Source organism: Phalacrocorax aristotelis, chromosome Z (assembly GCF_949628215.1).
Source record: "Phalacrocorax aristotelis chromosome Z, bGulAri2.1, whole genome shotgun sequence".
Lineage (NCBI taxonomy): Eukaryota > Metazoa > Chordata > Aves > Suliformes > Phalacrocoracidae > Phalacrocorax > Phalacrocorax aristotelis.
The window spans coordinates 67,986,374-68,011,186 of NC_134311.1; the positions used below are offsets into that span (position 1 = coordinate 67,986,374).

General features: G+C 48.6%; 1 protein-coding gene across 2 annotated transcripts; it reads left to right on the forward strand.

Annotated features, from left to right (window-relative positions):
* Nucleotides 1–1,811: 1,811 nt before the first annotated feature.
* Nucleotides 1,812–24,527, forward strand: GDNF (glial cell derived neurotrophic factor). Of its 2 annotated transcripts, XM_075079066.1 has the most exons (3): nucleotides 1,812–3,182; nucleotides 4,565–4,762; nucleotides 21,652–24,527. In XM_075079066.1, exons 2-3 carry the CDS (start codon nucleotides 4,591–4,593, stop codon nucleotides 22,134–22,136), a joined length of 657 nt encoding a protein of 218 aa, XP_074935167.1. In that variant the 5' UTR covers nucleotides 1,812–3,182; nucleotides 4,565–4,590; the 3' UTR covers nucleotides 22,137–24,527. The 2 variants fall into 2 exon arrangements, with proteins under 2 accessions (XP_074935167.1, XP_074935169.1); XM_075079068.1 differs by lacking the exon at nucleotides 1,812–3,182 and having other exon boundaries at nucleotides 4,088–4,762.
* The last annotated feature ends 286 nt before the right edge of the window (nucleotides 24,528–24,813 follow it).

Here is a 24,813-nt window from a genome sequence, read left to right on the forward strand (position 1 = left end):
TGAAAAAGGCTAAGTGACTACTGATGTATAATAATGTTTCAAATTTATAATGGGAGATAACTTTTGGGGAGTATTTTACTCTGCTATTCCTACAAGATACCTCTTTTGTGCAAATTAGTCTTCTGCCAAAAGGCACAGTTACGAAAACAAATAGTCTGAAATTAAAAAAAAAAAAATCTAATTAAGTAATTCATTCAGACATTATTTCTGAGTTGCAAATCTGTTGGTCCAGTAGAGAGGGGGACATGTTCCCAAGGAAGGCTGTCCCCTTCATCACAAATGCCCCATTTCATGGAAGATAATTGTGAAATTGCCCCTCAGCAGGCAGATGACGGTGGTGATGGGTAAGCCATGCTGCTCAATGGCCTTCGTGAGGAGGTTCGGGTTTATGTCTCTGTCTTGTCATCTGGTGGAAATTTAAAGGATGCCTCCTGCAGAAATATTTGTCCTGGCAGCCCATCCAGATGGCAACAGCAGACCCTTCCAAATTTCCAATAAACACATCTTAAAAGCCTTCACTGCTCTGACTGTGGAGAGCACAGGGACTGCACCTCACTCGCATTACACCCAGTGAGGTGACCATGATACCCTCTACAGACCTACAGCCCCTGGCCTGAGATCTCCTCCAGAACTGGTTGCTTGGAGGAGTCTGCGTTTTCTGCAAGATTCACACTGATGAAGAAGAGCAAGCAAGTATTGTTGGCATGCACACACGCCTAGCTCTGGAGTCCACATGCCTTAAGTCCTCATCCTACTTCCTAGCCAAGGGTTGCAGAAAGGGTGCAAGGGGTGCAGCAAGGTCTGTGCAGAATGCCCAGGACAGGCAGTGGGAACTGGTCCCACCTGCCTTCTGCATCCTTTCACTGTGGGGCCTGCCCTGGCTGGGACATAGACGGGGTGTGGGCAGAGGGGAGGAGAGGGGAAGGGAAGGGGAAAGGGAAAGGGAACGGGGAGGAGAGAGGGAATGGTACCGGGGAAGGGTATACAGCAGACGAGGTGCCAAGAGAGGCAGAGTGGGGGGAAGCAGCCCACGGAGCCACTGGCGGTGGCGGTGCCCGGGCGGGACGCGGCGTCCCCTCCCCGCCCTGCCGGACCCTCCGGCAGTCGTGGCTGCCCCCGCCCCAGCAGGCAGCCGCGCCCCGGGGAAGCCGGGACCGGGCAGCGAGCAGCAGCGGGGCTGCCCGTGGCTGCGGGCCTTCCCCGGGGGAGAGGGACGAGCCGGTGCGCACACGTGTGAACGCACAGCCATAACCACACACAACCCGACACCCCGGGGAGGGGAGTATAGAAACCAACCCGCGCCCAGGGTACAACTTTCGGGCCAGCTCTGCCGCCGGCCCGGCCGTATCCAGCGCGGGTCCCTCCGTTCCCGCAGCTCCGGTGCCCGGCGCTGCACCGGCAGCGAGCTGGTCGCCTGGGGCGGGGTGGCGGGGGGGGGTCGCTGCTCCATCCCATACCCCAGCGCCCCCCCCCCCCCCAAAAAAAAAAATATCACAAAGCAAAAAATATACTACAAAAAACCGCAGGGACGGAGCCGTGTGCTGGCCGCCGCGCACGCCCTGCGCGCTCCCCCTCCGCCCGCCCGGGCTGCGCCGCGTTAATTTCATAGCACCGGCGACATGAGGACCTCATACCTCCGGACAACTGGGTGAGTCATAAATACACGGCGCAGGGCTGAAAGCCGAGAATGTTTACAGCGACTTTGCAGCGGCCTCCGGCGAGCCTAAACGGCCGCCCCCCGGGCAGGGGCCTGGCTGCGCGGAGGGGCCCCGCAGCGCAGGGCGGCTGCCGGCGGCGGGGTGGGGGGGGCAGACCCGCACCGGCGGCACCTGCGCCGGCGAGGGGCGAGGAGGGGGCGGCCTCCCCGGCCGCCGTCCGTCGGTCGGTCCGCCCATCCGTCCGTCCGCGGGAGCGCGGAGGAGCGGCGCTGGGGAGGGACGCGGTGTTAGGTTACCCCGGCCCGGCCCCGGCCCCGCCGCCGCCGCCGCCTCGGGGCCACCGGGGTGCCGCGGGTCTGCGCCGGCGGCCGCGCAGCCCACGGTATGTCGGGCCGGTGACTTCAGCCGGGAGATATTTGGAGGCTCCGCGGGGTCCGGTGCGGGGGGCCAGCGTGTGTTTGGGTCTGAAAGCGAATCAGCGGAGGGCGCGTCACTGCCAAAGGGCCCTATAAATCCATCTGCGGCGCTGAGTCGCCCTGGCAAACCCCCCGCGTCCGCCCGTCCGGCTCCGCGCTCCCCTCTGCCCGCGGGTGCGGAGCCCCCCGCGCCTCCTCCAGTCCCGCACCCCCGCCCGCCCGGCCCCGCCGGCCCACCCGGCCCACCGGGAACCGGGGGCGCCCAGGCCTACGCGGGGCAGCCGGAGTGAGCGCTCCCCGGCGCCGGCCCGGCCGCTCCCGCCACGCTCCCCGCTTGGATCTAAGCTTTCGCCGCGACGGGACCCCCGATCTGGAGGAGGAAACCTCGCTGCTGCTGCTGCTGCTGCTGCTGCTGCTGCGACCGGCTCTACAAATCCCAGCGCCGGCCTCTGATTCTCCCAGCAGGCTGAGGGCGGTGGTTTGATTTTTTTTTTTTTAAGTTTTATTTTTCCCTCCCCTCCTCAGCTGGGGTGGTTTTTTTTCGTGGGTTTCTTTTTTTTTTTTTTTTTCCTCCTCCCGCCGTTGCGTGTCCGTGTCCGAGCGGTGCGCGGCTAACCGCGGTGCTGGACCAGCTGGCGTTACAGGAGCCCTGATGTCTTCATCTGACTCCCCGCAGTTGTTGATGGAGTGTCTTTCTCAGATTTCCAGGCAGGGTCCCAAGAGCAGCACCCAGAGCCAGCTCCCGCTGCCAGGCGGCGCTCCCCGCGGCTCGGGCCGCTCCCGCCGCTGCTAAGCGCGGCCCCGGGGCCGGAGCCGGTACAGACCCCCGCGGCGCCGCTCCTGCTGCGGCCACCGCACCTGCGGCGGCGGGAGAGGCTGCCGAGGCTTGTGCCGGCGGCTACCCTCTGCCTGCATCCAGACTTGAGACCTTGCCCACCCTTCCTCCGTACGTCTCGTCTCCCCCCGCCCCCCCCCGCCCCCAGCTCCCACCACGCGCAAAGAGGGTCCCGGCGGCCGGACCCCGACCTGGCCCACATGCACCGCCCGTCCGGCCGCTCGGCTCCCCGGCGTTAATGTCCATCTCGGGTCCGACGAGACCAGCTCAGAGGTGAGGGCGCGGCGGGGGCCGCGGCGGGGCGGGTGGGCCGGGGCGGGCACACTCCCTCCGGGGGCACAGGGACCCCCCGCAGCCCCCCGGACCCGGCGAGGTGCGAAGGCGGTGGCCGGCGGAGACACTCCGTACCGGGCAGCGGGGACAGCCCGCAGCGGGCAGCGGGCGGCAGCCGCGCCCCAAGACCCGCTGCCGGAGCCTGGGCCGCCGCGGGACCCCCCGGCGAGGCTGCGCCCCCCGGGCCGGACACTGCCGTGTGCCCTGCACCCCCGGGCCGGGCCGGGGTCGGCTGTCACCCCCGGGGGTGGGCGGCGGGTGCGTGCCGTGGCTGAGTGCGGGCGGGGCGAGCGGGAAGCGATGAAGGGAGAAGGGAGAGGGGGAAAGAAGGGAAGAGAGAGAAGAGAGGGAAAGAAAAAGGAGAAGGGAAAAGAAAGAGGAATGGGAAAAGAAGGAAAAGTAGAGGAGGAGAAGGAAACGAGGAGAGGGAAATTAAGAGAACGAGAGGAAAATGAAGAAGGAAACAAGAAGGAAAGGGAAGGGGAAAGGAAAAATGAAAGGAAAGGGAGATGGCAACAAAGAGGAAAGGGAAATGGGAAGGGGAAGAGAAGAGGAAGGAAAAAAGATAATGAAACAAGGGGGAAGGGAAACAGAAAGAGAAGGGGAAAGGGAAAGGGAAGGGGAAAAACGAAGAATATAGGGAAAGGAAAGGTAATAAGTGAAGAGGAAAGAGAAAATGAGAGAAAAATGAAAAATAGGAAAAGGACAGAGAAAGGGGACTGAGAAGGGGACAGGAAAGGGGGAAGGGAACTTAAAAGAGGAAACGGAGAGAGAAAAGGGGAAAGGGAAAACGAGAGGGGAGGGAAGGAGAAGAGGGAAAGGGAAAGGAAGGTTTGCCTGTAGCACAACAAATCAGTGCAGCCCCACACCCCAGATCAGCCTGGTCAGCCCTGGCTTAGGCCGAGGGCAGGTGCCCTGTTGCCGGCCGGTGCTGAAGCAGGACAAGCACAAGGTGACCCGTCTGCCAGCACAGGGACACAGTCACACCCCCACATCCCTGGGCACAGGCTTCTGGGACCTGCCTGCCCGCATGGTCCAAAGCAGTTCACTTGGGCATAGAGGGTCTGGAGGCCATCCTGCGCCATCTGTTCCCACACCTCTTGCTGGGGAGAGCCCACCTCCCTCAGTCTATGAGGCAATAGGGGTGAGAGGCTGAGCTGGGCACAGGTTGCTTCCCCCTGCTGTGTTCTGAGGCCTGACCAGCATGGACCAGGCTGATTTGGGGTGCAAGGCTGCCCAGCTTTGTCTTAGGGCTGGCAGGGAGGGGACAGGACTGGGGAAGTGCAGCAGTGGGGGCTAACCCTGACTCTCCTCTCTGCCAGGGGCCCGTGTTGGAAGGAAATCTAAGATGAAGTTATGGGATGTTGTGGCTGTCTGCGTGGTGCTGCTCAACACGGTCTCCACCTCGCCCCTGCCCACCGGTAAGACGCCTCCCAAGGGGTCCCCTTCAGTGGTAGAGGGGCCTGAAGACGATCTCTCCCCCATCAGCCTGCTGCCTCCCTATGCTGTGCACAGTGACTGTAAGAAACATTCCCCTTTGTAGCCACTGCTGTCTGTCTTGCTAAACCCACTTCCCCTTGCTCAGGCATCAGAATGAGGAAAGGACCCCCCCATTTTCTGCCCCCCACTTCTCCCCCAGGCAGTGTCACTGGCTCTGGTCTGGCTCCAGCAACTCCAAACCAAGTCATCCTCCAAACCTCGAGCTTGGCAATTGCAGCGGCAATGCCCCCACTTCCCCCCCACTTCCAACCCTACCTTCCTGGCAGTCATAAGATCCTTTTGGTTGAAAAACTTGGAGGGATGGGAAAGTTAGTTGTATGCAGAGGAGCTGAGAAGAGGATCAGGTACATGCACCTTGCAGTGCAGGCACTGAAACTCCTTCCCCACTGCTTCAGCTTCCTCTCACTGCTCAGACCTGCCAATGCAATTTCTCGCTGTCTGTGGTGGGTGCAAGTCCTGACAGAGATTGGACTCCATGGTGGGAGGAACTGTGCACATCCAGGAGTGCTGCTGAGTTTCATTAAATCCTCCTTGGATCCTGATCCCAAAATCAGTGGGTCCGCATGGAAATTTACAGGAGAGTAGCAGCAGCAGGGTTAGGAGCTCGATGCATAGCAATCCACATGAACCAGCTCACAGTAAGACAGCTTACAATCCAAATGACAGGTAATACTAATGCCTCGCTAATAATAGGTCTCCTACAATAGCAGATACAGGATTTTCACAGTGGTATGTGAGTGTTACGCTAACTCTGTTGGCTTTTTAAAGTGAGAGTTAATATGACTCAGTAAGAAGTGACAATACTCACATGAATTATGGAGATGTTCACTTAGCAAAGGCACAGACACAGCTTGGAGGTTGCTCCCTTTGCCTTTGCTCAGCCCTATCTGTTTAGCTCATTGCAGGATGCAGGCAGTATCCTTTAACTTGGATTCATTTTTATCTCCTTATCTGGAGGCATGTCCTTTCCATGCGCTGGCCACAGCTCCAGCCATGGGCTGCCCCACTCTGGTTTCTCCAGGAGCAGCCGGGCTAATGCAGCCTGGAGGCACTGAACAGGGAATTGCGTGCTGTGACTCCACTTTCATCCCTTCCCCAACACCCGTCTCCTCTTCCACACATACATCTATGTCCTTCCCCATTTAGTCTTCTCTCTTTCCTTTTCTTGCTTGTGTTTCCCCCCTGCTGGAATCTTGCCTAGGCTGCCATCTCTGCGCATCCCAGCTTGGGCTCCTGCTGCTTGCAGACCAGCAGCCCCTGATGTCCTTCCAGCCCCTTCGCGCAGGGAGGTGGGCCAAGAGTGCTTCCTCCCAGGGCTCCAGGCTGCCAGGTCTGCTGGGCCATGACACACGCTGGTCTTCTCCACAGAAAGCTGTGTGGCGGGATAGGTCTTGTCCTGCAAAAGGCAGTGATCAGCTTTTCAGGCCTTCTGCACAGGCTTCCTGCAGCGCTGGTGGCAAGAAGAGCATTAGAGGGGAAGCAGCACTGGTCAGTTTGTAGCGCTGGCAGGAGCTGCGGGGTGGGAGAGCATTAATGCTCCATCTTTCCAGGGTGATAGTATTTGTACGATGCCTGCTTTTATCTTGAAACTTACTTCTGGGAACATGATTACTGGTGAGATGGTTTCTTCACAAGGAGAAACCAAGGGGACAGGCAGCAGTAGCGGTCTTGTCTGTTCCTAGTGTCCAAAACTTCTAATCGTTGCCTCTTTTTTTCCTGCGGATTGGGTAAACAAGAAGTGGGAAGGAAGATGACCTGTGTTTTAAATTAGCTATGGTAGACATATAGGCAGCCTCCTCCAGAGATCTGTTTCCCGGGTGCAGATGTAGGATTTGCCAAGCAGAGCTGGGTCGCAGGTTATTGCCCAGGATAGTCACCTGAGAAGGGGCTGACAGTTTGGTCTCAATCTCATAACCCTGCGGATCACAAAAAGACAGGCTCGGCTGCAAGGGGAAAGTAGGCAGTGCTGTTGTTCACAACAGAAATTGGGGAAAACCCAGGGAGTTCCTGTGGTCTTTGCATGGCAGCGGTTTATGCAGTGCCCATGCCCAAAAGTCAGAAACTCTTTGCTACCTTGCCAAGCTGGATGAGCCAGGAAAAACCTGCAGAAAGGCAGTTGTAATGAATAGTGAAATACTTTGATCCAGTTTTATACCAGTTTTAGTTGATTTAAAAGTGTGTGGTGTCTCAAGAGCAGTCTGCAGACACAGAGCCCGCAAGGCTGATGCTATCTGAGCACATCGCTGCCTTCCTGCAGCGCTTTGTTCAAGTCACTGTCAGTGTCTTTGACATATTTGTTTCTCTCCACTTACCATTTGGTGGCATGCACCCTCCAACACATGAAAGACATACAACAACGTACTCAAGAGGAGTTACGTCTACACCATTTAGACTTCCCTCTCTTCGAGGTTTTTCTCACAAACAGAGGGCAGTGTGCCATGAGCATGCGTGCTTGCAACTCCCCAGCTCATCTCCTGGTGGACCTGCTGTGTATTAATATCTCTGTGGCTACTGTTGTTCAGTGGCTTCGCTGAGGACCTTTGCAGGAGGCAGCGCACAAAGCGGTAGGAGTACTGTCATCACCCATGTTGGCTCATTTGCACAGGGCAGCATGTGGGTGCTGAGCAGGACTGGGTGCTGTGTGCGTTCAAAGGGGGGTGCACTGGTCTCCCCTAAAGTGATCCCCATGCAGGCTGGGTGGGGAGTAGCAGTTGCACTCCAAGGTGTGCATTGCTCTTTCTCCAGAGAGGTCAGGTCTCCCATACGCCACTTGCAGCAGGGTTAGTAGGGTTGCAAGATCAAGTCCCACTGCTAAGAGCAGACCAAACACCTTGTTGGAGCACAGGTCTCTTTTCCCAGGCCCTTGACTCCTTTTTATGTTCTCATTTGATGGCATTGCTTTCTCTGCAAAGTGCCCTGAGGTCACCTGATGTTACCCCATCCCTTTCAGATTGATTTGAAACCTTCCTTCGTTCTAACCTACAGGCAAGGTCCTAACCTCCTGGGCTGATCAGGTGTAATGTGCTGACCTTTGCTGTTCAGGGCAGTAATTAGAGATGGCAGAGGGTGTTGGCAATTAGAGACTTCTGTGTTTTTAGTGGACTGGAGATTGGAATGAGAGTAGCCTCCATAAATGCAGTTCATTTGTGATGAATCCAGTGTTTCTAGGTGTTTTAGGCATTAGTGTTCATGGGATAGCTTATTTCTACAGAGAAGAATAGCTGCAGGGTTCATAAGATTAGAAAACCCTTTCTTTGTTTCCCTCATGCTACAGTCTCCTGGGGTAAAGACACAATTAGCTTAAATAGGAACTGCAAACAGAACAAATATAAACCAAATTATTATAAACTACATTCTAAGTCAGCAGCTTCAGAAGCGTGACAGTGCAGAGGGAGCCAAACACTTTGTTTGACTTACAGTTCTCAGCGAATACATTTTGGAACTGCCTGCTGCTGTGTGGCCATAATCAACATGTATGTGAGGACTGGAGTAGCCTAATATCCAGGATATGATACATAGTCTCTTGATCAAGTGAGCATCTTTAGTTGAGAACTAGCGGTAAGCATGTAGAATAAAATGAAAAATCTCACTATAGGCTCTTCCCTCCTAATAGAAGGAAAAGGTGGATTTTTGCTTTGTAATGTCTGAGTTACTCTACGGCCACCGTATGGTCATTTGTTATTGGAACTCCTTTGGTATGTTTGTTATGCTATAACCCGCTGTGGTGTGTGCACGTTTTACCTCTGTTAAAAATTCTTCATACCCCTGCTAAGGGGTATTTGATGTTAAGTTACTGCATTTAGCTGCAACATTATCAACTACGATGGAAAACATCTAGAACAAACAGTGATATTGTAGGAATTCTTAAGTATTTACAGTATTTAATACTTTCAACTGAATGCATTTCCTTCCCTGCAATATTTATTAGGTGCATTCAGTGTTACGAACCAGAACTCTCATGTTTCTGTCCAGGCTTTCCTGCTCAACACACCTACGGTGTGGCGTATGCACTTTAGTCTGAGACACCGAGAAGCTACAGAGGTAGCCTGCCCATGCAGAGTAAATCCAATGCATCGGAGAGGTACCTGCCACACCGAGCAGGTGCCACACTGCGTTGCTCGGTGGATGTGTATCCAGTACAGCCAGTGCATCCAGCCGGTGTCAGACGGAGCGTGCCTGTGTCCCTGGGCCAGCATACATGGAGTTAAGTTTGTTTGCATGGGCGCGCCCAGGTTATCTAGGCATTTAGAAATCTCAAGCATTCAAGTTTGCCCATTCATGAGCAAAATTCTAGAATAAGAAAGAACAGGACATATCTGGTTAAATTCAGATGCATGTAGTCCCACAAGCCAATTTCTCCGCAGTCTCAAGTATAAATACTGAATATAATCCTGTGAAGGATGTTCTGAGACTTAAGGAGGAAAGGACTGAAATGCAAAAGAATGTGGTTTTATTCTCATTTTAAGAGTTACCCTTTCTTTCAAGTTTTGTGTCTTTGCTGATTTTCAGTCTAGGGACCTCAAAAATTTCCCAGTGGAAGTGTGGATCCTTTTAGATGTTTCACAGATGGGCGCTGCTAGGTAACATACCTGAACATCCTTTTCTTAGTCACTTTTTATAGGTCTTTTCAATATATTTTAGAAAACCCCATGTTCAGGGTCTGCAGATGACAAGCTGCAAAACCCTTCTTGAAAGGCTGAAGAATTCAGCTGTGTAGTGACTATTGGTTAATTGATGGAGGAAACATTGTTTGTCCACTAGAAGAGGATCCTCAGACTGATAGGTCGTAATGTCTTTATAAAATTATACTGTTCCTGACTAGTACTGCATAAAGTAGGTCTAAAATATTTAAAGTTAACAGAGGCTAAGAGAAGCCATTGGGGTCATTAAGTCCCATCCCCCACAACTGCAGATGATCAGGGATGGACCTCTAATGCAAATATCCAGTCTTCGTGTCCCATGCACACTATAAAGCAGCCGCAACTTAAAATTTGCAGTACATAGCCTGAACTGCACACAGCTACACTTGTCGTGGATTGTTATACTTCTGAGATAATAAATTAATGAGAAGTAATAAATGAGGAATACTAAATATTACAGCATAACCATGTTGAGGATATCAGACATCTAAATAGGCCACTGCCACATTAGTGCTGGTAGGAAGGTTGACATTGCAGAATGATCGTTTTTGACAAAACCAGTTGTAGTTTCTGATCAAGTAATGCATGGTAGGGGGAACCAAAGCAAAGATTATTGGAAATTTGTTCCTAATTAGAAAGAGAGGAAAGAAAATAGAATAAAAAAGATTTATTTGAGACAGGTACAAACAAAGCATTAAGGCATGAAATATACATTACAGTATATCTGTTTTTAAGATCAATGACAGAAAATTAAGTATGTGAGGCATTTCAAATATCAGCATTCTTTTTAAGGAGTAAAGGCACATTGTATGATACAGCAGGTATTTAGGCTGTATGTGTTGGTACAGCACTTAAACTGAAACCTGCAGTGGGACTTGTACAAATGCTTTAGTGATTATTGAACAGAGATAGTCTTCAAAAGAAGCAAGCACTGAAATCAAAATACATCTTTTCCTGCATTGGGGCCAGGCAGTGTTACAGCAGGTATGCCAAAACTTCTCACGTGGCCACGTTTTTAGAGGCAAGCTGGTTGTATCCCCTTTAACTAACAAGCTACAAACAAACATCTGGACTATCTCTGGTCCTATCCCAAGTGAGTAAGTTTTCTTTGGCAAAACCAGCTATTACTTGGGAAATTTCTGACAGGGAGGTGGGCATCCAGTGTAGCAGCTGCGAAGGAGCTTGCTCCTCTGAGCACATGCCAGCACCGTCTGGCAGGCTGTGGTCCACACATCTCAATGTGACACCTTCTGCAGCGGAGCACGTAGCACCTGCCCTAAAGCCAGGGAGTGATTATTATTATAATAACATTTTCCAAACTTCAATATTAAAACTTTTCATATCGTTCCTGTTGTAAACACATTGAAATGCAGGTAGTGAAGGGCAACAATGGAAAGATACTTACTATTTATAGGTCAGGTCAAAATCTGATAGCAGCAGAGATTGCCACAGGAGGGGCATCGGCCATGGTTTTGGCAGATGAGGTTTTGGCAGGGAAGAGGCTGGGATAGGGTCCCTTCCTGCTGCTTTGCTGCCTGTGCTTGTTCCGTGGGGATGCCCCTAAAACCCAACAGGAGATGCTGTGTAAAAGCACAGGCAGCCCATGAACTATTGCTGTTATTTATTTAGGAATGCACTTCCCATTCAGTCAACTGGCACTAAAGTGGGGCTGGGTGACCGATGTGGGATTTTACTGATGTGCAAAGGCTGGGCTGGATCCCTTCTGCACCAGGGATGCTAAAGAGAATTTCTTTTTATCACTGAGAGTATTTCCTCCAATAAAGTCTCAGCGCATGCCTGTTAGCTGGATGCATGCATTCTTGCTAATAGAGGTTACAGGTTTCGGGTCCCACTCATACATAGCCATTTGAGGTTCTCACAGAGCTGGGACAGAACCAAATGTTAAGCGTAAACCCAGGTTTTACTGGGAAGCTCATTATTTACTCAGCATGGCATGGATTTGGAGGGGTACAAGGCCTTAGTGAGGAGACAACAGGCAAGTATGTGCCTTATCCAGGTTTAGCTCCTGCTCCATCACTGGCTTCAGGCAGGGCACTGCCACTTTTTCTTGTTTCCCCTTTTACACTCCTTATGCGGTAACTTCTTCAGATGCAGTGACTACTTCCTGGATGCTCAAGTACCCACACAGCCTCATGCAATAAAGCCCTAGTGCAGACAGGCTCCTGGCAGCTGCTGCAGGAGCTGTCACAAAACCTCAAGAGCAACTGCTGAAAAGCTGTCTGCTCCTCATGTGCCCCAGAGCTGTTTTTTCAACGCTCTGAATCAGAAAAGACCACATCCTCCTGCTGCTCCTTTGCTGCTTGACTGCCAGGTGAGACACTCCTTTGCCCACCGCAGCGAGGCCAGAGGAGGGGCCTGGCCCTGGGCGTCAGCCCAAAGTTAGGCAGGATCTTGTGAACAACCCTGCCTGGATTGGATGAAGAACAAGAAACTCTTGTGGACAGGTCAGCTCACAAGGCATCTTCCGTTACCCAGTTCTTCTGACCTTGCTGCTCCCCCCTGCTCCAGAGAATTCCCCCAGCTGGCAGCAGTTTTGGTGGTCCTGTTGTTTCTCCCCTTCCTTCTCCTGGTGGGAACCAGCATTTCAAACCTGTGAGAAAGCAGGCAAAGGATGTAACAGGAAGCACTGCCAGTGCATCGCAGTGTGAAAATACAAAGGACTCTGCATATATGCCATTATGACCAACACATGGGAGCAGCAGGGTTAGCTAGTGAGCTACAAACACAAAACTTGGCTGGTCCATCAGGAGCAAGCACACCAGGAAGCTTAATCCAGTGCCTTTTTTCAGTGCTGCCTTATCATACCTGACTGGTGCGAGTGGCCCCAGACTCATTCTCCAGGTTACTTAGTCCTTTACCTTGGTGGGAGACAAGTGACACTGGTGAGAGGCTCCATTTCTAAGGGCTCTCTGAGTTGAAGGGGAGGATGCAGCATGTCCTGGGAACTGTCAGGGGAGGGAGTGAGGTAGGGAACCAGAACTGTATTAAACATTTAAAGATGAGCTGGCCCTGGTGTGTTTGATGCTCTGTTTCCTAATGGACACAACCAACTGGTTTTCATTTCACTCTTAGCCCCACATATTTTCATGCAAGGCATGAAAGCAAAGGTGTGCCTCAGAGAGGTGATACCTTAATTTTTTAAACCCTGAAAATCTTTCAACACAACTATTTTTAACTCCTGCCTTTGCTTTGATGCCTGCATGATAGGCTTTGGTTTTGATGAAAAATATTTCATTTTCAATAAAATGAATTATCTCCCCCCACAATTGATGTTTTTTTTGCTTTGCAAAGCAGAATGATCATCACATTAGTCATTTTAACCTCGCTAAGGTTGCAGTTCCACAAGCAGATTGCTCTGAGCATCTCCTAAAGTAAGTCTGTGTGGTATGAGACGGAGGAACTCTGTATTCAGACAGGGTATGTCCACTATAATAAATATCTGAAAACTCTACTGCAAAGCAAGCTAAATACAAAAATAATTAATGAATAAATGGTATTACAGAGTAATCTTAATAAGGAATAAAAAAATGAGGATGATGCGTTGCAGTTACTGTTAAAGGTACATTAATTGTCTGTTTCCCACTAGCAAATTATCTAAGAAGAAATGTCTTTGTGAGTATAACTTTGGAGGAAACTTAAAAAATAACCGGGAAAGAGAGGAAATGAAAATATTTGAGTTTTCAAGGGCCCAGATTAAAGTATCAGAAATGTTTTTGAAAAAGGGCCATTTGATCCTAACACAGATCTGGATCTGAATTTTCTAAATAATGCTTACCATTACAATGAGCTGGATTAACCCCCTTGGACTTTGAAATCATACTTTAAACTAGAGTCTGAATGCTGCTCTTTGAATTTCTCTAATTGGAAGACATCTGTGTGTGAGTCAAATATCCTGGTAATTTTATTAAATGTTTGGTGTGACATGTTGTTGTAGTAACTGTACACTGCCACAAATCCATGCATACAAGCTGCAATGTAAAACAAAGATCTAATTTTATTATTTTTAGTATACCTTCTGTGACTTCAGTTACATCACTTTAACTGAGTTTGTGCAAAGTGCCAAATGACGCTGCAGTGATGTGTTTACATTTTCCTGAGATCAGTATGGAAAACTATTCTATAAAGTACAAACAGTTTCAAATAACTTAAAATGTCAAGTTTTAGGAGATTAAAAAAAGAAAAAAAGCAATACCCACTTACATAAACAATTATTTTGCAATTAATAGAATTTAAGCCTTTCTTGTAAACTATAATACACAGCATGGTCAGAAGAGACTGTAGTTAGCCTTTTAAATCCAAAGCAGGCACCAAAATGAATAACTGGCTCTTTTTTCTCAAAAGCTGAAGATCCATCTGTTCCCACTGAAATCAATTAGTGGTCAGGTACAAACTGAGGATTTCTTTCTCTACCATGCTGGGTTACTGCCACTGCGAGGGAATATTTGGCTTCAAAATAAATCTGTTGCTAGTGAAATCAAAGAAATAGTTTACAAAATGTAATTGTGATTACATTTGAACAGATAGAAATAAATTGTCCATTTTTCCTTAATGGAGACTGTTTGCTTGAGAATGTGATGAGTGGTCTGGAAATCCATTTAGACCTATTTTATGTAGAAGTCTATCTGAACACTGTATAATTTATTCTTCTAAACAGCACACACACCAGATCCCGGTCCTGCTAGCACACAGTGTCTCTAATTAATTGGAAATGCAAAAGGAGGTTTCCAGTGGGGAAGATGTCCTGAGGAAGGCACGTTTCCCTGCATGCCCAAAGCAGAGCTCCGGGGTGGCTTTCTGCAGAGGCCAGTGGGGAGTGCCGCGGGTGTTTGGCTGCAGGATCCAGAGCCTGTACATGCTGCCAGCTTTTGCAGTGCCCAGGGGACAGGAACTGTGCTCGGGGATGAGCAGGTCAAAGCTTCAGGTTCCAGAGAGTAGCAGTGAGGCGAGAATTTCAGTTCACATTCAGGAGGAATGTTCCTAACCCAAGAGGCTGTGTCAAAACTATGATCTGACTGTGCCCTAAAGGTTCAGAAAGCAAGCAGAAGACACAATTATTCTTGGATTTTTAATAAGTGTTTTAAATGAGCCTCATTTCTTCTTTTTTTGTTTGACTCCTGGAGTTCTGGATATTTGGTGTTCACCAACTCTGTGACCCCAGTGTGGTCACTTTTCTAGATTTCGATGTGCACCAGTCTGTTGATGTTTCATTCTTTCCTTCTTTGCTTTTTATTTCATTTTCCGGTCATGTGAGAAGCTCCTGGCAGGTCAAGAGCCCTGGTTCAGTTGGACATGGAAGACAGAGGAGGTGCCTAGAGGCAGACTGGCACTGCCATCCATACCCCCTACTCTTGATACCCAAGTGCGAGAAAGCAGACTCATGCTCTGGTTGCTACCAGAGGAAAGGGCTCTGCTGGTTCCTGCCTGGGTGGTCATGTCTTTGGCACGGTACTGAATGTGGGACAGTGGAAGAGAGTTGCAGGAGAGCAAGATGAGCAGGAGCAGGACACACATGCTGGCCACAGCTCCTCCAGGCACCACTGCCTGCCCCATGCTCCTGCCAGTGGGATGCCAGGCAGAGGAGGCAATGCAAAAACACATGCACGTGCCCATGCGCAGACTGCCTTCAAGGGGTTTCCTCAGGGAGTTGGGTGGTCAGGAAGCAGCTTTCAGAAACATGACATAACACCCAAACAAAACCTCATGACTTTGCACCAGTCTTGTGAATGTTCAGGGCACCATAGTCTAAGTGGTGGGGCTCAGCCCATCACATTGCCCCAGTGGGGTCTGTGAGCCCTTTCCCACGCTGTGAACAAGATACACAGAGGCCCTGTGTTCCCTGAGGGAGGATTTTACATTTCCAGGACATATGGTACTTTCCCTCAGGGGACACCTGCTTTGAAGTGCGTCACATATGTGAGCCAACCTTCGCTAACCTATATTGAGCATATGCTGTTGTGGGCTATCACATCCTGTCCTATCCTGTCCCGTCCCATCCCATCATGTCCGACCCTAGGTGGCTTTGGATTTTTAATTCTAATTCTTTCACACCCTGGAACGGGACCAGGGACTACTGCTCAGGGATCTTTTCTGCTTTTATTGCTGCAGTATCTGAGCATTTTCTGCTGGCACTTTTTACAGTATGACAGTCATCTGTCATGTTTGTTCTCTCAGCTTTTACACCAGAAGGCAAGTGTTGTCAGTAAACTAGTTTGTTTTGAAAAATTACATGTGTATAATTAGATATATTTGTATGTGTGTATGTGTAAATCCAACACACATACACACACATGCAAACTGTGTCTGTTACAGGAAGGGATAACAATATGCACTTCCCCCAAGCGTGTGAGATCCCCACAGAAAGCACTGTCTGCTGCACAGTCAAGTCAATGCAGTCCATGCAGTATTAGAGAAGCAAAGCTGCCAGGCTCTTGACCTTCATTCTGAGACTTTAAACGTTTTCTAAACAGTGTTGGAGGCAGAGGGGTAACTAAGTACCCCTTAATCAAGTGGCTTTATTCAGGTTACAAAGCAGCACTTGGTGCCAAGGCAGCGCCCATGAGTCTGGTGCTGTTCCCTGGCCACCACAGCTCAGCTCAGCAGCCCCTTTGCCCTCAGCAGCACTTACCACAGTGCAGAGACCAAGCAAGTGCTCGGCATGTAGTGGCTGCGGTGTAGAGAGGTCTCGTCATCCCTGGATCACATATACCAAGTGCCCATCAGGGTGGGGTGGTCCTGCTGTCAGTCTTCTCCACCTTCCCTTCTGTCCATTAGCCTTTTACAGTCTTTAGCCCTTGGTCAGTGGTTATTGCTTATTCATGTATGATGTCTGGTGGTAGCTTCCTTTGCACTTACCTCTAGTGCCTTGTTTCAACCTGTCATGCCTGGTGTTAATTCTTTCTGCTTGGTTGCCCAAGGTCCTACTTCAGCAGATTTTTTACAGCATTTTGTTTAAGGCTCTCGGGCTTCACACCCATACTTACTGGACAGCTGAACATCCCTACTGAGTCATGACTGGCATCTTGGCATAGGCTGCTAAGTCAACTCTCACTTCATCTGCTGGCTGTCAAGCTTTCCTTCAAACCCCTGTGAGCCACTCCTGGTACTGTTTGTAGTCACACTGATGACTGTGCTTCATTAAGCAGCAGAAAATTAGCACCCAGGCACATCCAATCAGTAGGAGCCCCATTGCTGGGGTCCATGGTTCAGTGGTTGCTGGGTCCAGCCACGCTTGACACACTAGTGAGAGCACAGGCCCACATCACTGAGTATGTGTTGAAACTTGGCTTTGTGGGGTTGTATAATAATTCAGAGCTGTGACAGCCAGAGGCTGGCTGATGGTACAAATTGGAGGTGTTCCTCGAACAGTGCTAAATCATGGAAGCAAACTTGGGGTACACTGGCAGTCCAGTTGGAAGCTGCCAAAAAGAGCATAATTGCATTGATCATGACTAGTTTGGAGCTCCACAGGCAGAGGGTGTTGTTGCTTACAGCAACTGCCATTGTGTTAATGTGGTGTACCCACATAGCCGCGTAACAGCATGTGTGGTTGTAGGTGGATGGACACTGACCAGGGTCAGAAGGTCCAGCACATTTTCTGAAGGGAGCCTTTGTGTCCACCCTTCCCACTGATTCCCTAGTATCACCCACGTGCCTTGTAACGTAATGTGATGTAATCTCCAAATACTGGGTGTCAGTGCAGGAGTCCTCTTGACAGATTTGGATATCTGCTTGGGATGTTTTTCAACCCCCTGGCTGAAAGGGAAGTCCACCCTGGAGGCAGAAAATTGGCAATCATCTTACTCATAGTGCTGGCATCCCTTGTAGTGAGCTTCCCAAGCGGCCTGATGTTGCCATAGGGGATGAGCTGATCAGGGATCCCCAGCTCCATTAGACGTATTAGCCGTTCACACCTCATTCCATGTTACAGCTTGGAGTGCTTCTTGTATGGTTTTTGTTAGAGCCCCAGTGAGATTAGTGGGATCAGTTATGCTGCCAGTTACCCTATTTTCTGGTAGCAGCAAGTCCATGCATGTAGGTAGGGCTTCTCTAGTTGGATATGCTGTTGGCTTGATTACTTGACCTACTTTTTGCCCTGCCTGTTCCACCTTCTGCAATGTTGACACCCCATGCCTGTATTAGCAGTGTTGCATAGGGCTCTTCTCTGGTGTGTTTCTTCTGCCCTAAATATCATATGCCAGTTGCAGTGCAGAAGGCTCTCAGCAACATTAACTCCCTTGGTGCAGGTGGGGCAGTGATAATGCATGAACCAGGATAGATGTCAGTGTGGGCTCTGAGCAGAGACATAGTCCACAACATGGCCTTTCCTCGTCTTTACCTACCCTCCAGGGAATACTTGGATTGACTTGGGCAGGACAGTGCTTGAATCCTGTTACTGTCTGATTAATATTTAACAAAAGTAGACTCCTGCATATAGCACTGTCACAGGAGTAAGTGATATTTTTGCAACTGAATTGCAAGCAGTTTAAAAAGTACATACCCAGTTGGGTTGTTATCTCTTCACATAATACACAGTCTTGTTTCTCCTTTCTTAGGTGGGGGACACTTATTCCCCTCACTGCACTGGCAGTGTACCAGGCTTGGAATCAGTATGAGGCCAAAGGTGGCAGACAAGAATCTCCATGTATAGGCTGGTTTTCCCTGTAACAATCTCCCATCCCCTTCCTGATGGTTGACCATTGCATGAATTTCATTAAACCCTAGTATGCTTCCCTGACAGTTGTATCTCACTCTCTATAGCCAATGTCTCATGACATCATACTGTGGCTACAAGGGTTGGGCCAGGAGTACATGGCAGAGGTGTGGGCAGGGGTAGTCACAGTAGTATGAAAGGGGTAATTTCAAGGTGAGAGTGGAGAATGGCACAGCTAGAGCCATCTCCTCAAGGCCACATCCTTCCTTTATTGGGTTATAAGCTAAGAAACCTAGAAACCACCCGGTCCCACAGCAACAAGTGCCTTCTTCCAAACCTCTCTCCATCTGTATCTGTGCCAGGGCCAACCTTGTACTTCAGCAGTGGGGGCTACACCAGCTCCATGTGGGTCATCTTGCTTGAGTGTAGCAAGGTGTCTACCCCTTCTTGCTTTTAAGGAATGTAGCCCACCTGTCACCTTGACCTGGACCTTGCTCAGTAGGGCAGTATTTGAATGGTGTAAGCAGACCAGCCTCTCCTGGGTGGTGCATCCAATGGACACATCTATCCAAGCTACTCCCCCTCCAGTAGGTATGGTTCACAGTGAGTATTTTGGTACCTGCTCCAGAGGTAATGACAGATGAGTGCAAGAAGGGTGCAGCTTCCATTGTTGTCACAGGAATATGGGGCTTGGTGCAGGGTCCTGCCTTGTTCAGGTCCCATAGAGCTGTACAGATTCATAGAATCATAGAATGGTTTAGGTTGGAAGGGACCTTTAGAGGTCATCTAGTCCAACCCTGCTGCAGTGAGCAGGGACATCTTCAACTACATCAGGTCGCTCAGAGCCCCAACCTGCCTGACCATGAATGTTCCTAGAGATGGGGCATCAACCACCTCTCCGGGCAACCTGTTCCAGTGCCTCACCACCCTCATAATAAAAAAAATTCCTTATATCCAGTCTGAATCTACCCTTCTTTAGTTTAAAACCATTACCCTTTGCCCTGTCAGAACAGGCCTTGCTAAGAGGTTTCCCCCATCCTTCCTATAGTCCCCCTTTAAGGACTGAAAGGCCACAATAAGGTTTCCCCGCAGCCTTCTCTTCTCCAGGCTGAACAACCCCCAACTCTCTCAGCCTGTCCTCACAGGAGAGGTGCTCCAGCCCTCAGATCATTTTTGTGGCCTCCTCTGGACCCGCTCCAACAGCTCCATGTCCTTCCTGTGCTGAGGGCTCCAGAGCTGGACGCAGCACTGCAGGTGGGGTCTCAGCAGAGCGGAGCAGAGGGGCAGAATTACCTCCCTCGACCTGCTGGCCACGCTTCCTTTGATGCAGCCCAGGATATGGTTGGCTTTCTGGGCTGCGAGCACACATTGCCAGCTCATGTCCAGCTTTTCATCCACCAGTACCCCCAGCTCCTTCTCTGCAGGGCTGCTCTCAATCCCTTCATCCCCCAGCCTGTATTGATAGTGGGGGTTGTCCCGACCCAGAATCAGGACCTTTCACTGAGCCTTGTTGAACCTCATGAGGTTCATGTGGGCCCACTTCTTGAGCTTGCCCAGGTCTCTCTGGATGACATCCTGTCCTTCTGGTGTGTCAGCTGCACCGCTCAGCTTGGTGTCATCTGCAAGATAGCAGCCATCCTCCCTTCATGTCTTTTGACAGTCACTGGTCTGCAAGATTGTTGCCTTTAGCATGGATATATGTAGGACAAAGTGTAATTCACTTTTCCCAGTCCCAAACGCCACAGTTTCCAGAATCCCACTTCCCATGTGCCACCCTCATTATGTGAAGGTACAAGATTATGTCTTCATCACTCTTTTATGAGTCTACTAATGTAGACTGGTTTGCTGGAGCTGTGCATGAAAAACCGTATACTTGTGATCCATCACTATTTTGTCAGGGAGGGGGGCATCTAGGATGTGGCTGCTTCAGGCAGGGGTCCATGTTCCTCCTTACATGCAGGTGCACTGTGTTTCAGCAGGCTTTTTGCACTGACAGAGTTAAGATCCCGCTGCCCCCATCTCCTCTGTAGCTGATGCTTCTATTGAGGATATGAAGGTGCACCTTTGGTAGGCAATGGGAGGCTGCCTCATGTCTTCCTACCTCCTGTACACAGAGTCTATGCCACCGCATGAGGGCTGGGTACATACACTACCTGGTCTCCCATCAGGGCTCCTGTCTGTTACAGTGCTTATTAGGGAAATGTGGCACTGGGCCTTTGACTAAGGAGCTGTTCCTATCTCAGCACCTGACCAGGTGAGAGCCTTCATGGCCCAGTGGAGGTACCAACTCCTGGACAGGTGCACTGTGTTGGATATTGCCTTTCCCAAAGTTTGCAGTTCCTGGGATGTTTGCAGGGGTCCTCTGGAGCTGGAGCTCCTGTATGTGCAGGGCCAGGTGTGTGACACTGGTCTGTTATGTGGGTGGGCACTTAGGAGTTAAGTACAGAAAGAAGCATCCTCTTTGGTCATAGTGCAAAGGAAGTGAGTCCTCAAGTCTTGATTTTTGGCACAATGAATGAGAAAAAAATCTCAATACTGCAATGTAGTTTATGTGTTTAAGAGACAGTCATTAATAATACAACATAAGGGCACCTACACTCAGGGTCCTGACAGCCTGACCCTCCGTTAAATCACTGTATTCACTGAAGCAGATCACACTGAGGGATTTAGTCCGTGGGAAGTTTAAAGATTTCAAAATGAGATTTTTTCCAAATCATGCCAAAAAGCTGAAATCTGAGAATATTTCAGAACACATTCAATTTCACCCTTGAAGAGGTTCATTCTACAAGTATCAAAACATTTCATTCACTCCAACATTTAATTTACTTCAATAATTTATCACTGGTGGAGTATATATCAAGTGAAAAATGAAATAGGTACTTTAACTTCATAGAAAGAAAATGCTTTAATAACATTTCCCTCAAAAATTAATGCAATACATTTATTCTGACCTACTTCTACTCAGTCGTATCAGCATCTTGCAATACAAAATACTTCCATGAGAAATTTTTCAAAAGCTCTGATAATAATTATCCCCTAGTAGCAGTAAAAAAGCAGACATTCAGCCAGGAATAATAGCTCAGTCTGGTACCCCAGGAAATTCCTCTTTCTGTCCTGCCCAAAAATCTTATTGATAGCTGGCTTTGCCAATACTAACCACTGCTGTTGTGAAAAGACAACAATTAACAAATATATCACAAAATTGCTTTAAAGAAACCTCATGCTCATGCTGCTTTGCTGGTAAGAGCCTGTATAATGTCTCTACAGTAGATTCATCCACCCATTAACTAATATTTGTATCATGACATGCTTTTCCTTCCCTTGATTTTGACAGGGCTCATTCAATGTTGAAAGATGTGCTGGAGTGCTACCAAGCATCAGCAGACACCTACAGAGATATCTCATTTACTTTTCCCCAAATGAGTTTCCATGATGATCTAAACCATTCCAAATTCTCCCTGATTTCTGAGGGTCCTGGGCGCATGTGCTGAAGTGATAGGTGGAGCAGCTTGCATGTGTCTAACGTTTCTGAGCCACGAATGGACAAACTTAATGACAACTGACATGTGACAAAGACTTTTCTCTCTTTCCCAAACAGCTAATATGCCAGAGGATTATCCAGATCAGTTTGATGAGGTAGTGGACTTTATTCAAGCCACCATTAAAAGACTGAGGAGGTCGCCGGATAAACAGACTCCAATTTTTTCTAGGCGGGAGAGAAACAGGCAAAACGCAGCCACAAACATAGAGAATTCCAGCAAAAAAGGAAGGAGGAATCAAAAGGGCAAAAATCGAGGATGTGTCTTAACAGAAATACATTTAAATGTGACTGACTTGGATTTGGGATACGAAACCAAAGAAGAGCTCATTTTCCGGTATTGCAGTGGATCTTGTGATGCAGCCGAGACCACTTATGACAAAATTTTAAAAAACTTAACCAGAAAGAAAAAACTAGTCACTGACAAAGTGAGGCAAGCTTGTTGCAGACCCACAGCCTTTGATGATGACCTGTCTTTTTTGGATGATAACCTGGTTTACCACATACTGAAAAAACATTCCGCAAAAAGGTGTGGATGTGTCTGACGGCTGCACTCCAGAGGCAGCGCCAGTTTTGCATTCCTGCTACAATGCAAGGAGAGGGACCAAGGTTCCTGGGGAAGCGTCTGCTCAGAGCAGAGGAAAGAGGACCAAGAACGCAGAACAAGGGGTTGTGAGAGCCTGGGGATTGGCGTAAGGTGACATAGGAAAATGGAGGCTTTTTTGACATCCTACGGGAAAGTGAATAAAAGCTCAGGTGGAGATGCCGACAGCTGGATGGCATGCGCGCTCCCTTTCCCGTTTGATGCAGTCCACGATCAGTGAGACTCAGATCCATGAGGAATGTGCTTAAAAACACAACCCTGCTGTACCACGCTGTGTTGTAGTTATACCATCCATGCCAGAAAGCTTAGCTGAGAAGTAGGAGTACCTTACTCATCCTCGGTGCCCTCAGCTTTACTGAAAGACACATTGTGCTACTGCTAATTGAAGGGCAGTTCCTATAGCTTAGTTCCTTCTAAGCTATAATAAGATTAACCTTGTAAGTAAGATGACATCGGACAAATATCAAAATTCCCTGGCACAGGTGGTCTAGGGTCAGTATTGATACGAAGCAGAACAGTTCCACTTACTGGTTAAGTTTGTCTATCTTGTGTTTTTTCAAAGAGTGTAGGATTTCATTCTTCTGCTACCTATGAAAGCAAGTTGAGTTTTTAAGCACTTCTTCCTAGTATAATAAGAGAAATTACAAGCCCGGTCTACACAAAACATGTTTCTTTTGGTTTACAAAGGACTAATGTCACTTGCGTAACTACATTTCTGTTTGGTCATTGTGAGTAAGCAGAGACTACTTGATGCAATGCATCCGTTCAGAGACATAAATATACAGAAGATATTTATTGAGATTAAGTTATTGTTATTTATTACAGTTCAGTAATGAGTCTCCTTTCCTTATTTATTAAAGTTTCTTTTCAAAGGTGCCAAAGTAGAAGGTGCTTGGAAGATACAGAGAGACAATGAAGTTGGGAACAACCGTCCATGCTTTTGATTGAAAGTATTAACTTGAATGCAAAAAATCACTTACTTTACCTTTTTTCTTTTAAAAAAATCATGATTATGTTCACAAAATGTAGTGCTGAAGCCTGCAGCCCTTCCTTTTGCTCACTAATACTTTTGAAAATTACTGCAGTCATGCATGCGCAGGAGCAGCAATGGCTCTGGATGAGTGAGGGTTGCAGGACTTGGCTCAACATTAGCAATTTGTTAGAAAAATTAATTCTAGTAATATTTTAAATGTAGCCACATTTTTTTCTCACACTTTTTGCCAAGTGACCTCATATAACTATTGACAAATGGAAAATAATAACATTTAGCCTTACTATTTCTTGTTATATTTATTTAAGCTTTTCCTTCCATATTTCCATATAGAAGAGGTTAAATCCCTCTTACTAGTTATCCCTGGATTTAATATAGCCTGCAGGTAAACAATTGTGTTAAATAACCAAAGTGCTTTGGATGATTTAATGAAATGTTGCAAGATCATACCCACACAGCAGAACAGTATGAATTTCCTTAGGATGAGGGAGGTTGTACAGCAAAGGCGTTCATACCTGACTGCTAACACAACCTCTCATTCTGGAGGCTTTTTTTCCCAAAGGAGCAGCAGTGCAGGTTACTAGACATACCTGACAGCCAGTGAAGCATCAGCTCCCACAAGAAAAACAGGAAGAAAAAAAATCCCTACTGAAAACCAAAAAACGATGGTCCAACCTTTTATCTTGTGCATGCAATGGCTCTCCATACTCATTTTCCCCTGGACCCTCGGGGTGCCACAGGAGAAGGGTCTAGAGGTCAAAAAATCCAGAACAGGCATAGAAAAATGTACCAGGTGTATGAAATGTAATTCAGCCCTGATCTCCGCTGCTTTCCTGGGTGGATAGAAGGCAGCCCCAGAGCCCGCGCACAGCGTCCATTCTCGCACTGCCATGAGGGCACCTTACCCGCCGTGCTGGGCGGGGTGGTACAGCTGATACCACCACCAGCATTGGCATGATTTGGGCAGTAAAAGCCAGATAATCTGAGGGTCAGCTGTGCTGCTGGGCAGTTTACCAGGCGCAGTGCTCAGAGGTGTGCTTTCACTTGCCCCGGTTGTTGAAAACTTGCCCCAAAGCATTTTCTGCGCAGCTTGAACAGGCTGCAACCAAAGCAAATCACTATGTTCAAAATACAAAAGGGTAAAGTTTGTGATTTTTTTTTTTTTTTTTTACTTTTTAGACCTTACTGAAGACAGGAGTGTGCTTCTCTGGAGTTTTTTACTTCACCTGCGATTTATGTCTCAGTCATTTGTGTTAATCAACCAAAGTTCTCTACAGACTTTATTTTTGTACAATATTCATTTTATAACTTTTTACAAAATAAAACTCATTTCTATTGTTACTGGTTGCTGCTTGTGCTTCTTCCCCATTCTGCCACTTCCAGATTACAGTATTGCCCGGTTCCCAACCCGCATGGTACAATGTTGAAGAGCCAGCAAGTCCTCTGTGCAGTGGAGATTTCCTCTCCAATCTCACCAGCATCTTCAGTGTCGATTAGAGATGACCGTAGGTTCTTAGCAGAACATAACTTTAATGGGCTACTGCAATAAATGGCTCAAAAATACACAGTAAGCAGTGACACAGTAATCAACCCAGTGGCAGGCTTGAAGACTGGTGTTACCCAAGCT

Bases quoted from the DNA above. Each gene is read 5' to 3' on its own strand.
- GDNF (XM_075079066.1), top strand. From the start codon at position 4,591: ATGAAGTTATGGGATGTTGTGGCTGTCTGCGTGGTGCTGCTCAACACG. The intron at 4,763-21,651 runs GTAAGAAACATT...TTTCCCAAACAG, and splicing joins CTATGCTGTGCACAGTGACT to CTAATATGCCAGAGGATTAT.